A 17,816-nucleotide genomic window follows, 5' to 3' on the forward strand; every position below is an offset into this window, starting at 1 on the left:
GGATGGGCACCACCAACAGCCAGGCTGGAAGCTGAGGTCTCGGGAGGGGAACTGGCCTCGCTGACGAGGGGATGGGAGGGAGGAGGTGAATCACTGCTGGACTTTTCCACCAAGTACCTGCCCTCTGTGGTTTCAAGGCAAGACTCTGGACCTCCACAGCCACAACCCCTTTCCTTGGGATCTTCCTAGAGAAGGTGCCAGAGCACACCTCAAGGCTCTAGAAAGGACCCAGGTTTGCAGGTAGACAGACCTGGGTCTGACGCCCTCCTTTGTCTGTCAGCCAGGCAAGCAGCTGAGCCTCTGTTTACCAACCCGACAAGGGGGCGTGACAACACCTACTTCACAGAGTTGCTGGGAGGGCTAAAGGCAATCTGGGAGACTGCTTAGGGTGTTGTCGGTGCTTCAGGGCACTTGGTGATGTTTGCTGAAGGGTCTTCTGGAAGCAGGGGCTGGGATGCTGGAGTGTCCCAGGCAGCAGTGACGATGCTCTGGGGACCTCTGGGCACTAAGCACACAGCTGGGACTTGTCTGATTGCCTGACGGCCATCAGTGGTGAACTGGCACTTGTTGAATAAATATCTGTGTCTCCACTACGTGCCCGGTGAGCTTCTCCAAAACGGGGTCCTCGTCGCTGGTTCTGAGATGTCCTCATGGTGCTCATACAGGACCGTCCGGGGCCATTCACTCAGGACAGACAGTGCCCCCTTCCGGATAATAAAGACACTCCTTCGGGCCCAGGTGGTGGGGGGAGGAGAAGCCGTGAGGAGAAAGGGAAATTTCCCTTTGCCTGTTCTTCCCCTGTGTGTCCTAGAACTTCCCCGCAGGGCTGGGGTGTGAAGCGCGAGTCTCAGTCTGTAGTTTTCCATCGAGCACCCCCGCTCAGTGTCTCCCAGGCCCCTCTCAGCATCTCCCTGAGGCTCCCCGTGGAGAGAAAACCAGAAGAATCCAGAAGCCAGGCGCGCTCGGGCAGAGAAGGGCTGGCCCCGGCAGAATTCACACTCTGTTTCCCCTGTGCTCGGCGGGGATGGGGTGATCGAGTTGCTGCAATGCCCTGTCCCTGTCCCCACCGTGTGTCAACTGTACAGCTCTGCTGCAGAGGGGCACCAAAGTCCGTGTGATTACCTGGCTGCAGCTACTCAGAAGACCCAGCCCCTCCGGGACGGGGCGCCAGAGGGAAGAAAACCAGGCTGGGCAGAGGGTGAATTTCCTAGCTCTGTCATTCATTCAAAACTGTTACTCCTGGGCTTCCCTGGTGGCGCAGTGGTTGAGAGTCCGCCTGCCCATGCAGGGGACACAGGTTCGTGCCCCGGTCCGGGAAGATCCCACATGCCGTGAGCGGCGAGGCCCGTGAGCCATGGCCGCTGAGCCTGCGCGTCGGGAGCCTGTGCTCCGCAACGGGAGAGGCCGCAACAGTGAGAGGCCCGCGTACCGCAAAAAAAAAAAAAAAAAAAAAAAATTAACCAAACTGTTACTCCATGCCTACAGTGTGTGGGGCTTTTCTGCGAGGACCTGGGGATACACGTCACCTCCCCTTCACCTCACGAGAGAAGAGCTGCCGTGTTTGACCTTGCCTCCCTCTAACACCCGAACTCTCTCACTCAAGCCCACCCAACCCCGCAGCTTCAGCCCCCACTGGGCATTCAGAACAACTGGTGAACTCTTGGGGGCAGGAGACCCCATTTCACAACAGGTAGGGCTCCCTAAGTTACCTGGAAAGCCTACCTAAGACCGGCCTGTTTCCATACTGGGGAGGGCCTAGAGTCAAGATGAAATAATGAATCCGTTATCTTGCTGCAGTGAAACCCGTCGAATATTCTCCTCACCACAGTCTTCTTCTAACCCGTGCATACTTTTAGAAGGCCTGGCATGGAAGGAACCTAGTTCCTGAGCACCTAACTCAGCCCAGGTGCTTTACATGTCACCCCATTTTGTCCTCACAAGAACCTTGAAATGTAGGAATTATTAGCCCATTTTACAGATGAGAAAACTGGGGCGAATAGAAGCTAAATGATGTGTCCTAAGGCCTCATTGACTGGTGGTAAATGAGGGAGCTGGGATTTGAAGTTGGGCCTCTTGGCTCCAAAAATCTTTGCTTGTTCCACTGCAGCAAACTGTTTCCCAGACCAGGAGTATCTAGAGGGCAGGGGTCACTTTTCATAATTCTTTGTTTCTGCCTCTAGCATCTAATATAGTGCTGGCTCAGAGTAGGCATTTGGATGGATGATGGAGGGATGGAGGGATGGAGGGATGGAAGGATGGATGGATGGATGGATGCAACTTGAGGGAAATTTTCATTTCAGTCTTCCCTCTTCTGAAAGGGCATTGCTCTCCCAGAAACAGGGGATAGACTAGGGCTTGGAAGGACTCACATCTTGCTTTTCTTGGACAAAACTGCTGGTGCTGAGCAAGGCTCTCAGGCCACAGGGTGCAGGGTTCTTGTAGCTCTGCCCCTCTCTTGCCTCCTAGCAGCTTAGGAAATAAATGTGTAGCCTTCTGTCTGGGACCTAATGCAACCTGATGCCTGCGGCTGGGGAGTCCAGGGGGCAGCAAGGATGTCACTGAGCTCTTTCTGGGCTTTTCTGTTTCATTGACAGCCCAAGGCAGGGGTGGGGGGAGGGTGGAATCATGGAAAATAGGATGGATTTGCTTGAAGTATGTCCCCAAGGAAGCTGTCCCTACACCCTCCACTGGACTCTAACAACACAATGAGGTAAATACTACTATTCCCATTTTATAGAGGAGCAAATTAAGGATTGGAGCGATGAACTTGCCCAAGGTCACAGAGCACATGGACCTAAACCAGGCCTGCCAGCCTCTGTAAAGGGGTACGCCTGGCAGACTGTGGTGTCTGGGTCTATGCACATTCATCTGAGGAGACTGAGGGACTGTGTGTGTGCACGTGTGTGGATCTGAGACCTGGGTGTGATCTGAGCACAGTCTGAGGTCTGAGGCTCCACGGCAGCCTGGCGGGTTCAGTGCCCCCTCCGTGGCTCCCCAATCTCCACGGGATCCAGTCCTAACTCTCCGGGTACCGCTGCGCTCCTTTCTCCTTCCAGCTATCACCTGCCCTAGGGCTCTATGCCTGCCTCACAAGAACCTTGAAAGGTAGGAGTTATTAGCCCATTTTACAGATGAGAAAATTCGGGTGAATAGAAGCTAAATGATGTGTCCCAAGGTCTTCCCCTCTGACAGGTGTGGCCTTTAGACAAAGGGCTCCCCTTCCTTTTCTGTCTTCCTCGTCTGAGACTTGCAGGATCCGAATCTTCCCTTCCAGGCAGAGCTCCGGGAGAGGGGACAGAAAGCGGCCCCGCCCCCACTACCCCTTTGAGGGGGTAAAGCCACGTCTGAGTATTCCTGCTCCCGTTCCCTGACGTGACCCCTGGCTTTTAGAGCAGCTCCCCGTCTGCCATCCCCCCACTGGTCTCATGACCTCACCGTTGGGCTCTCACACCCATGACCCCATCCAGCCCTACAACAAATCCGTGTGGGGGCGGGGTGCCCAGTATTACCTCCATCTGCAAAAAAAGACCTGAATTCCACCAAGAAACACAGCAGGTCAGAGGCAGGTGAGGACTAGAAGCCGTATCTCCTGATCCTGGTGCCAGCGGGTTACTTTCACACTATATCGCACCATCAACGAAGCTCCGAAATAGGGCTCAAATCACCATGACCGGACTCCTCGCCTCCCTCCCTGGGCCTAGCAGATCCCTGCAACTTTGATAGGATGGAGAGAGAGACATACCTCAGCCTCAGAACAGCCTTCCCAGACCCCCAACCCTAGATCCTCAGGATCCTTCCCACGCCCACGTATTCTTTCTCAGAGACCTTGCTGTTCTTCCACAGCGTTTGTCATCCTTTGTCCTTCAAGAGATGTATCTATGTTTGCTCCTCATGACTCCTGAGCACAGCGCCATGTAGTAGGTGTCCTGGAAATGCCCTCGGATGGGTGGAGAGGCCAGGTGTGGGACCTCGAGGCCCACACATGTCTCTAGCAGACGTGTTTCTCCCATCTTAGGACCGCCTTGCTCCTGGCACACTGGGGGGGGGGTGCCCAGCCACTGTCCAGGAAGGAACCACCAAGGCCAACACACAGCAGGGCTGCTGTCCCCGATTTTAAGAAACTCCCCCAACGGCAAAGAATCAAAACCTGAACACTTCAGTGCGTTTTCCCACTAACTGACTCGTAAGAAAATCACCCAGGAAATGCCCTGCACCTCCCAGGAACAGCCCGGGAAGAAGAGCTACATGAGCAGAGGTGGGGACACAGGCAGCCATGCGGGGGGAAGGGCTGCTGTGTGTCCCCGCTCCCCCATGCGCCCCGGAAACACGCGCCCTATCCTGCTCCAGGCACCTGCCCAGAGCCAGGCTGCGGAGCACGTCTGTGGGCGCCGGGGGGGCGGGGGCCAAGGCCAGACCCGCTGACCCCGACATCGCACAAGCTCTGCCTCCCACCTGGCTCCTCTCTGGGCGCATCTGCGCGCTCAGGCCCCGCAGCCGAGCGGAGGTCCCCGCGCCGGGGCTGCCGCATCCGCATCTATCCGTCTTCCTTCCGAGCGGAGCAGCGTGGTGGTCCCGAGGCAGCGGCTCCCTCTTCTGGCCGAGCCGGGTAGTGCCCTGCTCCGCCCGCGGTCCCTGCTGTCCGCTCCCGTACCCCTGGCACCAAGCCCCTGGCGTGCGCACACACTTTGGACAGGCGAGGTCAGGCAAGGAAACGGCAGGGGAAATCGGGCAGGAAGAAGCCCAGCCGCTCTCCTCCTCCTTCCTCTAGCGGGGGCTCAGGTGCCTCCTCCTTCTCCCCTCCATCGCTTTTTTTTTAAATTAATTAACTGATTTATTTATTTTTGGCTGCGTTGGGTCTTCGTTGCTGCGCACGGGCTTTCTCTAGTTGCGGCGAGCGGGGGCTACTCTTTGCTGCAGCGCGTGGGTTTCTCATTGTGGTGGCTTCTCTTGTTGCGTAGCACGGGCTCTAGGCGCGCAGGCTTCAGTAATTGTGGCACGAGGGCTCAGTAGTTGTGGCTCGCAGTTTCTAGAGCGCGTGGGCTCAGTAGTTGTGGCACACGGGCTTAGTTGCTCCGCAGCATGTGGGATCTTCCCGGACCAGGGCTCAAACCCGTGTCCCCTGCATTGGCAGGCGGACTCTTAACCACTGCGCCACCAGGGAAGCCCCTAAAGCCCCACTTTAAAGTGAGGAGGGGGGCAAGGCAGCAAGGAGGGTGTGGGGCGGGGCAGAAACCAGGCGGAACTGCTAGCAGCTGGTGAGAAGAACGTGGATTTAATGGAATGAAGGGCGCCAAACAGAGCTCTCCCCACCGCACCCCCACCTGCAGCTTCACCCAGCCTCCCAAGGCCCCTCTCGAAGGGCATGCTCTTGATCCTGGCCTTTCACACCTGTCCAGCCACCCCAGAGCAGGGAAGTTGGGGTGGGAGATGCCCAGCTCACAGGTGGATTCCAGCATGTCCCCTCTTATCTTGTCTACCCCGGGTGGTGCGGGAGAGAGAAGCACAGCAGAGCTGCTTCTGTGCCTTCCTTCTGCAACTGTCCCCACAGCCAGGCTCACTGGCCCGTTGTCCCAGGGCCTGCCCCCTAGCAGTGAGACTCCAGTTCCGACGTCCTGGGCGTGGCCGGGGCAGAGGGTTCCGCTCGGGCCCACTGGGGCAGGTCCTCAGCTGGGCACATGAGCTGGCGAACTCTCTGCAAGCAGAGTGGAGGGGTCCGTCATGAGCTGGAGAGGGGGCAAGTCTGCCAGCGTCCCTCATCGCTGCCTCCCCAGAGGTGCCAGACCTGCTCTCCAGGTGCCAACACCCTAACCACAGCGGTGTCTTCGAGGCATCCTGTCTCTTCCTGAGACTGCTTGAGACTGCTCAGCACTCCCCCTGTCCCTCTGACCCTCTGACCCCACACCAAGGTCCCTGGCCCTCCTGTGTGCCAGCTTCTACCCAGGCAGGCAGCCGCCTGCCAACAAGGGGACCCCAGCTCATCCTCTGACTGCTTTCCTCCCCACCAGCTCCCTACCTCTCTGAAAGAGCCCTTGAGGGTGCTGAGTTTGTAGCAGCTCCAGGCGGGGATGCAGATCATGGAGGAGAGAGCCAGGAGCCAGCCCAAGGCATCGCCCCACCACGGGTACAGGTACTTCTTGTTGTAGGTCAGTGGGGTGTACTTGATCAGGGAGGAGAGGAAGGTGGCCTGAGGGTGAGAGTAGAAGAGACGCGGCTGGGGGAGCATGGGTCCCCCCGACCAGCTGGGCCAATCTGCCTCCGAACTCCATCCACGTCTGCTCAAAATCCACACCCCCAGGAGGTACTTCCGGGGCACCCACCCTGTCCCTCCAGGGTCCCCGTGCCCCTGGGCATCCTCAACTGGGACATGGCTCTGTGCCTGGCCGTGAGCACCTGGCGGGCAGGGGTCATGCCTGGGTCCCCCCGGCCTCATCACACTTGGCACACAGTGGGTGCTGCTGACACAGGTAAAGCCAGAGCAGCAGCGTCTAGTGGTTCAGGCCCAGACTCCGGAGCCGAGCTGCTTGGGCTTGAGCCCCAGCTCTCGGCCACCTTCCAGCTTGGGTGAACTGCTTAACCTCTGGGGCTTCCGTTGCACCTGAACAGTGAATATCATGGTAATTCTTACTTCGTGGGGTTCTTGTGAGGATTGACTGGGTTAAAGGTGTAAAGCATTTGGTTCCCAGCAGGAAGTGCGTGCTCTGGAGCTGCTACTGTTATCTCGGTGCTTATCAGTATTGTTCTCAGCAGCCCGATGCACCTGCCACATTAGACTCACACTGTGGGGTTGAGTCTGACAGCCCTGGCCCTCAGTTTATCCTTCTGTGAAACGGAAAGGAAGAATCTATCCTGCTGGCATTTTCTAGAACCCAACAGGAGGATGAATGAAACTTTTAAATGATTTTCAATGCCCACGGATAGGTGCCTTCTAGGGCTATGGCCCGTCTACCCTCCTGCTCTACCATCTCTCTCCCTTCATCTGGCTTTCCTCCCAGAAGTTATCTTTTTTTTTTTTTTTTTTTTTGCGGTACGCGGGCCTCTCACTGTTGTGGCCTCTCCCGTTGCGGAGCACGGGCTCCGGACGCGCAGGCTCAGCGGCCATGGCTCACGGGCCCAGCCACTCTGCGACATGTGAGATCTTCCCGGACCGGGGCACGAACCCGCGTCCCCTGCATCGGCAGGCGGACTCAACCACTGCGCCAGCAGGGAAGGCCCCCGGAGGTTATCTTACTGTGCACACAGCCGGTGTGAGGAAAAGCCAACAGTATTTGATAAGGGGCCACGGCCTGTACCCAATCATGTCTTCAATGTTGTCATAGAAGCGCCCAGCTCCTGCCACGAAGAAGAGAAGGAAGGGGGAGAAAGGACATCCTTTAGCATCCAGAGCATCAGGATGGGGACCACACCAACCAGGAAGGGCAAGGACCAGTCAGTAAAAGACATCGTGGCTGTCTTCTCAAATCCCTGCTGGGAGCAGACTCTTCCCTGGATGGAATTCGTAGGCATAAACAGCAGTGGGCAGAACTTGGCTTAGGCAAAGGCAGGAACTTTCTGATGATCAAGGTTGTTAAAGGCTGAAAAGCTCTGGGTAGGACGGGACATGGGCCCACCTGGGTGGCCCGGGAGCAGCCATCACCAGGAGGGTGGACAAGGCCACCTCTGAAGGGCTTTTCCAATGGTAGCAATGTAGGTAGGATTCTTGAGATTTTTGAGGTTGGGAGGGAGAGGAGTCTGAGGAGAAGGTGGGTGTGAGCAGTGAGGTCTCTCTTTTGTCCGAGAGCCCTGGGCAGGACCACGGGAGGAGTCACTCACCGTAGGCCCATGCCACACAGAGGGACTCAAAGATGGCCACGAACAGGAGGCACATGCCACTGGCTGCGTAGTAGTCAAAGAGCTGAAAAATGTACATACCGCCCTGCCCGGGAGGAGAGAGAAACAGAACTTTATCCAGAGGAAACAGGCACCCTCGGGGCACAGAGCAGAGGTGGGGAGGATCACAGCAGACAGAGATTAAGAGAGCGCGTAGTTTGTAAGCTGTAAAGCCCTCGGCAGACATGGGACAATAATAATGTTTGATTATTGTTTTTGGAAGGAAGATGCATGAAACAGCCCTTGTTAGCTCACCCCTGAGAACACGCAGGGGTTGACCCAGAAGTCCAGGACAGTGTGCATTTTTGGCAGAGGGTCAGGATAGGGGCCGTCATGGGTGTCATCAAGCTGACGAACTCCATCTCCCTGCTTCTCCCTTGAGGCATCACTCAGAATGTCACCCACCCCAGGGCTCCCTTTCTGCCTTTGAAGTCTGTCCCTGGAACGTGGGTCAGCTGCCTGGGAACTCATGGGATCTTGCTGGAGAGGCGATTTTTCCCAGCCCAGCACTTCTATGCCTCTCAGCTTCCGTGGAGCCAAAGCACCCCTCAGCCATGCCCAGAGCCAGGTGGTCAGTGCTTCCTGGGGTGGGAAAGGACCAGGGCCCCCGGGCCCCGAAGCCCAGAAGGCGGTGACCTGAAACTACAGCAGCCTGCTCCCCCTGCCAGGTGGCAGTCGCCCACCTGGGCTCTCCTCCTCGCCGGGCCCCACCTGCAAGCCGCCCGGCCCCTCACCTCTGTGAGCATGACCAGCCCGACGAGGAAGGAGGTGACAGACACCCCCAGGATGAGGACCTCCCGCCGGTTCTTCTTGCGGAATACCCTGGGGTACATGTCCACCAGCGCCGTCACCAGGCTTTCCACACACACAAACTGGACGAGAGGGCAAAGAGTTGGAGGGCAAGAGCCCTCACGAGAAGCTCCATCAACCAGCTGGCGCCTCGCTCCCGGGGCAGCCCTGCCAGCCTCCTGACAGCCCCAGAGCGGACCCACCCTCCAAAGCTCCCTTTGTTCCCTGGCAGGGCATCCACGCCTGACACTCGCCCAGCCCCCAGCTGTTTTAAGGGCCTTCAGGGCATCAAGTTCAAGGTCATGCCCGCTGCTCCCTGCCCCCAGCCCACACACACCACCGTCTCTCGGGCTCTGAGTGGCCACCTCTCGATACCTGGCTATCCAGTCCCAGGAGGACGACCATGAAGAAGAAGCAGCAGGCCCAGAGGGGCGAGAAAGGCAGCATCACCACAGCCCGGGGGTAGGCGATGAAGGCCAGGCCAGGGCCTGCGGCAGGGAGAGAGGGACACAGCCCAGGGCCACCCCGAGGTGGGCTTCCCAGTGTGGGACACGGGGCAGCGGAAGCCCCAGAGCTACCCCCCTCCACCGTCCTCACCCAGGAGGAGCCACCCAACCCTCGACCCGGTCCCCAGTCTCCAAGGCATCGCCCACTGTTTTCTCACTGGCAGGAAGAGAACCTAAAGGCTGTGAGTATTCTAAAGAATATTCCAAAGAAAAGAGGAAGGGGGTCTAGCACCTGCATTTCTGTAAGTTTTACCTCAAATCCTGGGGCTCACTCTCCAGATTTATTGCCCCCAAACCAGAGGTTTCAAACTTACAAAGAGCTTGGGGGCCAGGCAGGCCACGGACGTTTGTGAAGCTGCTGCATTGTAAAAGGAGGGAGTGGCAGGGCCCGACAGACCTGGAGCCATCACGCCCCCTGCAGGCAAGTGCCGTGTGGTTTCCGTAAAGTTCCAAAGAAAATACCTCCAAGACTAGATTGGGTCTGGGGCCACCGTTGGCCACCTCTGTGCCCCGAGCCTTTCCTGTCACCCTACAGCAAGTGAGCTGGCGTGAGTTTCAGAATACTCACGACACACATCCTCTCAAACACATTAATGTTGCCCTCAGCTGGCTCAAACGGCAGGAACAGGTCACATGCCAGTGCCCGGGTCCTTGATAGGAAGGTTCCTTTGAAAGGAAGGGTATGACTGAGGGACCCGGGGCGGTGGTCAGCTCCTCTGCCCGTCTCCCACGCTGCTGGGACCCGCCCCACGCACCAGCGAGCGCATGGCACCAAGCCTGGCACAGAGCAGCGCTCCGTAAAAGAGAGACACGATCGTTCTTAATAAGAACCAGCGAGGTCAGTTTCCCGCTGCTCAGCGCCCTGTGTGACGGGGGGAGCTTGTGAACCCCACGATCAAAATCATCTTGTTACCGGTGCAAGTGGGTGGTCCACAGGCGTAGGGGATGAGCAAGGCAAACACTGGCCGCTTACCCAGATCGGGGATCCGTCTGTGATTTTATTTAAAAGCAAGAGCAGGGCCTTCCCTGGTGGCGCAGTGGTTGGGAGTCTGCCTGCCGATGCAGGGGACACGGGTTTGTGCCCCGGTCCGGGAGGATCCCACATGCCGCGGAGCGGCTGGGCCCGTGAGCCATGGCCGCTGAGCCTGCACATCTGGAGCCTGTGCTCCACAACGGGAGAGGCCACAACAGTGAGAGGCCCACGTACCGCAAAAAACAAAAAAAACAAAAAAACAAACAACAACAAAAAATGCAAGAGCAGCACCACATGGTGGGAAGGCAGGCGCTTAAAGGAGGAAACTCCACGTGCCGCGAGTTAACTTACCTCTGAGACACACTTTAAAGGGAACGAGACAAGGCAGGATGCAGGACAATGTACACAGCACGTTATCACTTGGTTGTTACAAGGTGTAAGAGACAGAAACAGTAATACGGACGCGTGTTTGAATGTGTATGTACAGATATGTGTGTATTCTTTTTCTCATAAAAGCCTAAACTATTTCTGGAAGGAAAACCATGAACCTGCTAACACTGGTTGCTTCCAGCGTGAGGAGCTGGAGGCCGGGGTTGGGGGGGACAATGTTCTCTGCACACCCGTTCACCTTTTGAAGCTGGAATTGCTGTTTAAGTCCATCCCAGGTCTTCCCAGGACGCAGCCACTGAGAGGTCACCCACAGTGTAGGTGACAATAGGAATGCCTGCAGATCCAGGCGGGCTGGCGAAGGTTCAAACAAAGCTCACAGAGTCCCCTGTCTTAGGCCCACCCCCACCCCCCAAAACACCACTCACCTGACTCGGCCACCTCAGAGATGGGCACCCCCTGCTCCTGGGACATGAAGCCCAGGATGGAGAAGATGGCAAACCCGGCCACGAAGCTGGTGCCGCTGTTGAGGAAGCAGAGGGCGATGCAGTCCCTGCAGGCGGGGTGGGAGGTGGGGACAGGAGGGTCAGAGGGGCAGCCAGCACCTCAGGCCGGGACGCAGGAACCCCAGGGGACGCCGCCGGCCTGGCAGGGGCAGAGGGAACCCAAGGGGCTGGTTCTGTCCCCAACTCCATGGGCTCAGACTTGGACTAAACCCACGGTCATTCTGCAAGAATGAGACCCTAAGGAAGTAACAGAATCTAAACATTACCCCTGGCCACACAGCTCCCCTTTCCTGTCATGCTGTCACTGCGCCTCCTGGGACACTACCCCTGTGACCCCACGCGTGCCGGTACGTTAACAGAGAGGAGAGGGGCACGGAGACCCCAAGCAACAGATGCTCCGTACTCACCTAAGTTCAATTTTGAAACGCATGATGTGATTTTGTTTAGCTAATACTAAAATTGGCTTCAGTTCTCTGACATGAGCCAGGTGGGCCCGAGGCAACCACAGGGAGGGGATTCAGTGTTTGCTGGGGCGCAGGTACAGAGCAGGCAGGACTGGGCTCTACTGTATGACGTCACTCCCGCGCCGGGTTGCTTGCACACCTGTGCCCACTGCCCTCCACGTTAGCCCCGGGCTGGGCCCTGCTGGAGGCTCCCGGCCACCCATCGCCATCCCGCCCTGGGGGAAGGAATCCCTCGCCTGTGCTGCCACTGGCTCCTCTCACCACCTGGCAGCCCTGGGGGTTGGACAGTGGCGTGAAGGCAGGTGGGGCGTAGGGAAATCCATGAGCTGGTGCACCCTCCAAATCTCCCCTGATCTAGCACACCTGGAGGGATAGGCGCTCAGGCCCTGCGCCCCGCTCACCTGTAGCAGTTGTTGTGGTAGGTGTTGTAGCTGCCCAGGGCCGTCAGGCACCCCAGGCAGATGGCGAAGGAGAAGAAGATCTGGGTGCCCGCGTCCATCCACACCTGCAGGGAAGAGGCAAGAAAGCTGTGCCTCAGGGGAGCCAGGCTGTCTGGGCTCCACGGACCACACAGGCCCACAGCCAGGCCAGGCACAGGTTGAGGATGGCAGACCCCTGCCCTCAGCCCGTGCAGGCAGCCCCGCAGCCATGCTATTCTGATGCGCTTGACTTCCTGGGCCCCTAGACGGAGTTTCTCAGGCACCACCAGGATGGCACAGGCATCAGGCATTGGGGAAAGACTAAAGGACCCACGATGGAGGCCGATGAGCTGGTGCTCTAGAACCACGTGAGGCCTGGCCCGTCTTTTCTATAATGGAAACAAAGCCCAGGGCTCTACCTCCACTTTCTCCCACCCCAGGCCCCTCTGGCAGTGTGCCGAGATTGGAAGGATCCCAGAGACAGGCTTTGCAGGGCTGTGGGTCCTTTGCATCAGTGCCTTCACGGGCACGTAGCTTTGCCCCTCACGCCTCAACATCCTCTGCAAAACAGGAAGACTGAGCCTCAGGTCACAAAGAGTCAAGGGGATGAACAGAAGTCATCTGTAAAGAGCTCTGTACTCCTTGGGGGGAAGATAGCTCTCCAGCTAAACATAGGGTATGGCTGTTCTTGTTATTATCTCAGCTGGCTGGCCCAGCCTGTGCATGTTATGATTCAGATTTAACAGCTAGAATAACATCCCAAAGAGAAAGGAGGTCAAGGCGAACGGGACGTGCAGTGCTGCAGACCCACAGGAGGTGTGGTCCTGGGGCCACAGAGCCTCCCTGGGCACCTCCTGCCTTCAGGGGACCTGAGCACCAAACCATGGCCACGGACATCACCAGGCTGGTGTCCTAACACTTTTGGGTCCCCATTTCTTGTCTCATGTCCACCCTCCTTGTTAGCCCCCAAACAGGCCCCTGCTCTCCTTCCACTAAAATCGGGCTCGCAGGGCCCACGGGCGCCAAAGCCTCAGCTGCTTCCGTGTACAGCTCCTCAGCCCCTACCTGTCCCCCCCCCCACATCCCTAACCGTCGTGACCACCCCTAACCTCCCTCCTCTCTCACCACTCACCCCCCCAAACGCCCACTCTCCTCGGCATTGCGGTGCGTCTGAGGGAACACATGCCAGCTGACAGCATCAGAACGCAGACCCCTCAGCCAGCATCCCCAGGTGGGACCCGGAACTAGGCCTAGAGGAGAACCCGGAAACCTGTATTGTTTCAAAGCTTCCTGGGCAACCCTAATGAACAGTCAGATGTGGGAATCCCTGCCTTCCAGCCGCTGAGAACTGGCATCCACCCCGGGCACTCTTTCCTCCTGCTCTCCTTCCACTTCTGCAGGGGTGGGGACAGGGCGGGAAAGAGGGTGAGGACAGGGGGAGGCTGTCTCTAACCTCCTGCCCCTCCTGCCCACGGGGACCCCCTCCCCAGGGTTTTAGGGAGGCAGGAGCTGCCACCAGGGACAGGGTGTCTGGGGCAGGAAGCACAGAGGAAGACCCCAAGGGAGGAGCCAGGGCCAGCAAGGAAATAGGCAAGGTCGAAACACCAAGGGGAGCTTCTTTTTTGTTTGTTTTTTTGTTTGTTTGTTTGTTTGCGGTACGCGGGCCTCTCACTGTTGTGGCCTCTCCCGTTGCGGAGCACAGGCTCCGGACACGCAGGCTCAGCGGCCGTGGCTCATGGGCCCAGCCGTTCCGCGGCATGTGGGATCTTCCCGGACCGGGGCACGAACCCGTGTCCCCTGCATCGGCAGGCAGACTCTCAACCACTGCGCCACCAGGGAAGCCCAAGGGGAGCTTCTTTAAACCTCAGGAAAAATTATCATGGGGAAAGGAGAGGGGGTCTCCAAATTCATTTCAGAAGCTGGAGAAAGAAAAGGCAGGAATGAAAGGAGAGAAGCTGAGGACAGGCCACAAAACTCCGTGGACGCCCCAGGCCGAGGACGTGCCTCGGGGAGCCTGGTCGCTCCTTTGCAACGTCTCAAATCCTTTCCTCTCCTAAACCTGCCCCAGACTCTGCAAGGAGAGTCCTCCCAGGAAGACCCAGTGGCCTCTGGTCTGAAGGTCACTGTTCCTTTTCATTCATTATCGCAGCCCCAAGCGCAGGTTGCTGTGCCAAGAGGTTCTAAGGTTGTACAGGCAGGATCCCGCCAGGCTGGGATGGAGGGCCGGGGAGGTGTCTCCAGGCCGGTTATCCAGGACGCGGCCCCGGACCTGCCCAGCCTCGGGCCCCCGAGGCCTACTCCCTGTGCCTGGCGGGGCCCAGGCTGCAGCCTGACCCGCCGTCCATGCAGGAAACTCTGTTTCCTCGGAGATGTTCCGTGGCTGCGCACGTGCAGATCCCACGGTTAGGAAGTGTTGCAGACTTGGGCTTGGGAAGAAGAAACAAGCAAAACTGTGACTTGGCAGGTCACCTCGCCTGGAGTGGGAGAGACTAAGACTGAGTTGGGAGGAGAGGGTGAGGAGAACGGAGAAGGCAGCAGGAGGCCTGAGAGCTCAGAGTGCGGGGCTCAGACTGGCTGGAGGCTGGCGAGCCGGCTCCGCGCAGCTGCTCCTGGCCAGCCTGCTGGGGCTGGAGAGCCACGAGGCTGCGGGAAGGGCCAGAGGACAGCAGGGCAAGCCATTCTCTTTCCACCACAGGCGACCTGCCACGTGCCCCATCCGGGAGCCCTGGTTTTGGGAACAAAGCTCCAGGGTGTGTTTGGCTGGCGCAGAAGGCTGCCCGACAATACAAGTGAAAAACGCTTCAGGGAGTGTGGGCTAAAAAGAGGTCTTGGAGGGGCGACAGAGGAAGAGAGAATTTCTAGAAGATCCAGGAAAGATGTTTTCAACCTGAGTCCAACCCCAAGGACTATTACATTTTCTATTTTCAGGAAGGCAATCGTATGTAAGCCTGGGCTTTGGAGTCAAACTGAACTGAGTTCAGTTCCTAACTCTGTTAATAACTAGCTGTGTGACCTTAGGCAAATCACTTAACCTCTCTGAACCTCACTTTTCTCATCAGGAAAATGGGTATAATAACAAGTAAAATAACAAATGGGTATATTAAGAAATAAAATGGGTAAAATAACAAATAAAATAATGTATGTAAAATGCCTAACACATAAAGAAATATTAGTTCCCTATCCCACTTCAGGATTAATTCTAGAATAATAAAAATCAGCCCTTAAAACTCCCAGATAATTCATATTCTTTGGGAAATGTATATCATGGTGATTAAGGCAGAAGACCCCCAAAAGACGACTTGGGATGAAACCCAAGCTCTCCCTCCACGCTTGTTTCGTAGTTTGGGGCAAATTTCTTAACTTTTCTAAGCTCCAATTTCTTTATCTGTAAAATGAGGCTACACCTAACTCGTGGGATTAGTGTGAGGACTAAACTGTGTTGTGCACTTACGGAAGGGCCTGGCAGACAGTAAGCACATAATACATGTGTCAGCTATTGGCCTATCTGTCGTTGCTGTTATTTTAAAGAAGCAACTCACCTTCCAGTAATAATAAGGTCCCGTAGGTTTCAATGCACGACATCAAAATGAAAAGACTCCTTCTAATCAATGGCTCCAACCTCCTTCCCTAAATAAACCCTTCCTTCGAGAGCTTAAGGTAGAGGTTTCAGGTGTTCAACAAGGACTCTCTGGACACCCCGTCCCCAGCCCCTGTCCTTATGGATCTACCAAAGTGCAATGGAACAAAGGATCAGGGTGAGGGAAAGAAAAAGCGCCAGGACCCAGCACACGCTGCATCAGCGGAGTCTCCCGGGGCCGCCCCCCAGTGGGAAAGAGGCGGTGCTGGGGGCGCCGGGAGAGGCGGCAATTCCCCACCGCACAGCAGCCTGGCCAATGAGATAAACTCAGCAGTGTCTCTGCCTGGCGTCCGTTCCAGACCGAGAGCTTGGCCGAGAGAGGCACTCTGGTCTTTGTGCTGCAGGGATTGTGCAACTTTCTCAAGTGCCAGGCAAATGCAGGCTGGCACTGTCACACTTCCTGGGGAGTGCCAACTACTGTCCATTAGGGCTCTGGCAGGGGGCATCCCGCCCTGCAGAGGCTGCTCTGCTCACTGACACAAAGGCGGGCTTCAGTAGGGGGCCAGGACCAGCCGTTAGTAAGTCTGCTCGGAAGCTCAGGACCAAGCCTGGCTCTTGGAACGTCTCCCTCCCTGGGCTCAGAGGATTCTGAAGACATCACTGCCTGCACAGCCTGCAGCTGCCCAGGTTGGAAGGATGGTGTCCTGGAGAGAAGACTGAAAGAGGTCTTATTCCCTGCAGTAACCCAGACACAGAATTACAGCCTTTTAACTCTCAGAGTTGAAGGTGCTCTAGTCCACCTTCTTCATATTTGCTGGCAGCTATTACATAGCAAACGTTACACCTAGAACATACCTGGCACAAAATAGATGCTCAATAAATCTTTGCTGAATGAATGAGCTGTGAGAAAAACAAAGACGAGCAGACAGGACTTTGCCTTCAAGAGACCGTAAAACCTGTGGGACTTGTCATCATGCAGAACTGGATTCCAGGTGCAGGTGTGCGGATGGAAAGTTCTTTAAGCTCTCTAGGCCTTAATTTCCTGTCTATAAGATGGGGATGCCTCATTGGTCAGCGGTGAGGATTAGCTGAAATAATGCATGTGACCCTCTTAACGATGCCAGGGCCATAGCGGGCACTCAGCAGTTGTTAGCTAAAAAGCTGGTCAGGACAAACAGAGCGTCGATCACAGAAGCCATAGGTCAGTTCCAGAGACGCTGGACCCTCTCTCCCTTTCTTCTTTCATTCTACCTGCCTGTCTCCCAGCCTGATCCCCAGGCGAAGGCGGCTTGTGGCTCAGCCACCGGTTCACACCGCTGCTCCAGAACCGCAGCGGTTCCCTTCTGCGCGAGGGATCCAAGGCGAACCCACACCCGGCCTCCGAGGCCTCGCCCGGCTCTGCTGCCCTGCAACCTCCTGCGTGCTGCCTGCGCTCCACCACGGCACTTTGGGTCCCAGCCTGCCGTTCCTTCCACGTGACCTTGGGCCCTGTTTGCTCATCTGTGCAGCGAGAAGTTTGCAGAGATGACGTCGGGGGTTTTCTAGCTTCAGCAGCTGCGGTTCTACAGTTTGGCTCCGAGGCCCGACTGCAGCCCCTGGGTCCACGCGGAGACGGGGTGGCTGCCCCTGTGTCTCTAGTGGTCTCAGAAACGGGGGCGGGAGAGTGAGCTCCCATCCCACTGGGTGTCGTGGGGAAAGAGCCCGGGCCGGGGCTGGGGAGGCTTCTGGGCTCGAGTGGTCTGCTGCTTCTGGGAGCCCTGGCAGCCGCAGGACTCAGGATGGAAGAGCTCATAGTTCGTCTGGGGGCGCTGGGAGGCTTGAGAAGAGCCACCCCAAATTCTGCACAAGGGGAGCCACTGCCTTCATGGGAATGGTCCCCGCGTGGGAGGGAGCTGGGGGGCTGTTCCCTCCTCTGTTGCCCCCTCTCACCTCTCAGCAGTGACAGTACCACCGCCTTACTATAAAAACGTATGAAAAGCCGTTCGATTTCTGGTCCGCCCTGAGCTGGGCGTCCCTTTCAGGGGCACAGCCCTTCCAGCCCAGGAAGAGGCCCCAGGAGGTGACCTCTGCCAGGGGAGCGGGCTCAGGCCGCAGCCGGGCCGGGCGGGGCTCTGGGCTGTGCTCACCCACGGCCTCTCCACCCTCGGCCCCCTCCTGGCTTTGCCAGCCTTCAACACGGCTGCCAAACAGAGGACGAGACCCCGGCAGAGGCTTCTCAGTGCAGGCCCTGCCGTCCAGACCCTCGGTCAGCAGACACCCCCCGTCCTGGCGGGTGGACCCTGAAGGAAGGGCCGGGAGGGAAGGGCCGGGGGCCTCTGGACAGCACACA

At 57.4% G+C, this 17,816-nt stretch overlaps 1 protein-coding gene across 1 annotated transcript in view; it reads right to left on the reverse strand.

The window, feature by feature from the left end:
* Positions 1–5,272: 5,272 nt before the first annotated feature.
* The window catches only part of SLC6A13 (solute carrier family 6 member 13), a gene marked incomplete at its 5' end in the record, with an annotated part of 31,169 nt that continues 18,625 nt past the window's right edge, over positions 5,273–17,816 (reverse strand). Inside the window, 8 exons of the mRNA XM_082636083.1 lie at positions 5,273–5,692; positions 6,014–6,184; positions 7,229–7,329; positions 7,810–7,912; positions 8,601–8,738; positions 9,031–9,143; positions 10,950–11,074; positions 11,893–11,996. Of these exons, the coding sequence (XP_082492209.1) occupies positions 5,585–5,692; positions 6,014–6,184; positions 7,229–7,329; positions 7,810–7,912; positions 8,601–8,738; positions 9,031–9,143; positions 10,950–11,074; positions 11,893–11,996 (963 nt within the window). The 3' untranslated portion in view covers positions 5,273–5,584. The remainder of the gene's footprint in view (positions 5,693–6,013; positions 6,185–7,228; positions 7,330–7,809; positions 7,913–8,600; positions 8,739–9,030; positions 9,144–10,949; positions 11,075–11,892; positions 11,997–17,816) is intronic.

This window comes from Mesoplodon mirus, assembly GCF_964341445.2.
Source record: "Mesoplodon mirus genome assembly, chromosome: 11".
NCBI classification, from domain to species: Eukaryota; Metazoa; Chordata; class Mammalia; order Artiodactyla; family Ziphiidae; genus Mesoplodon; species Mesoplodon mirus.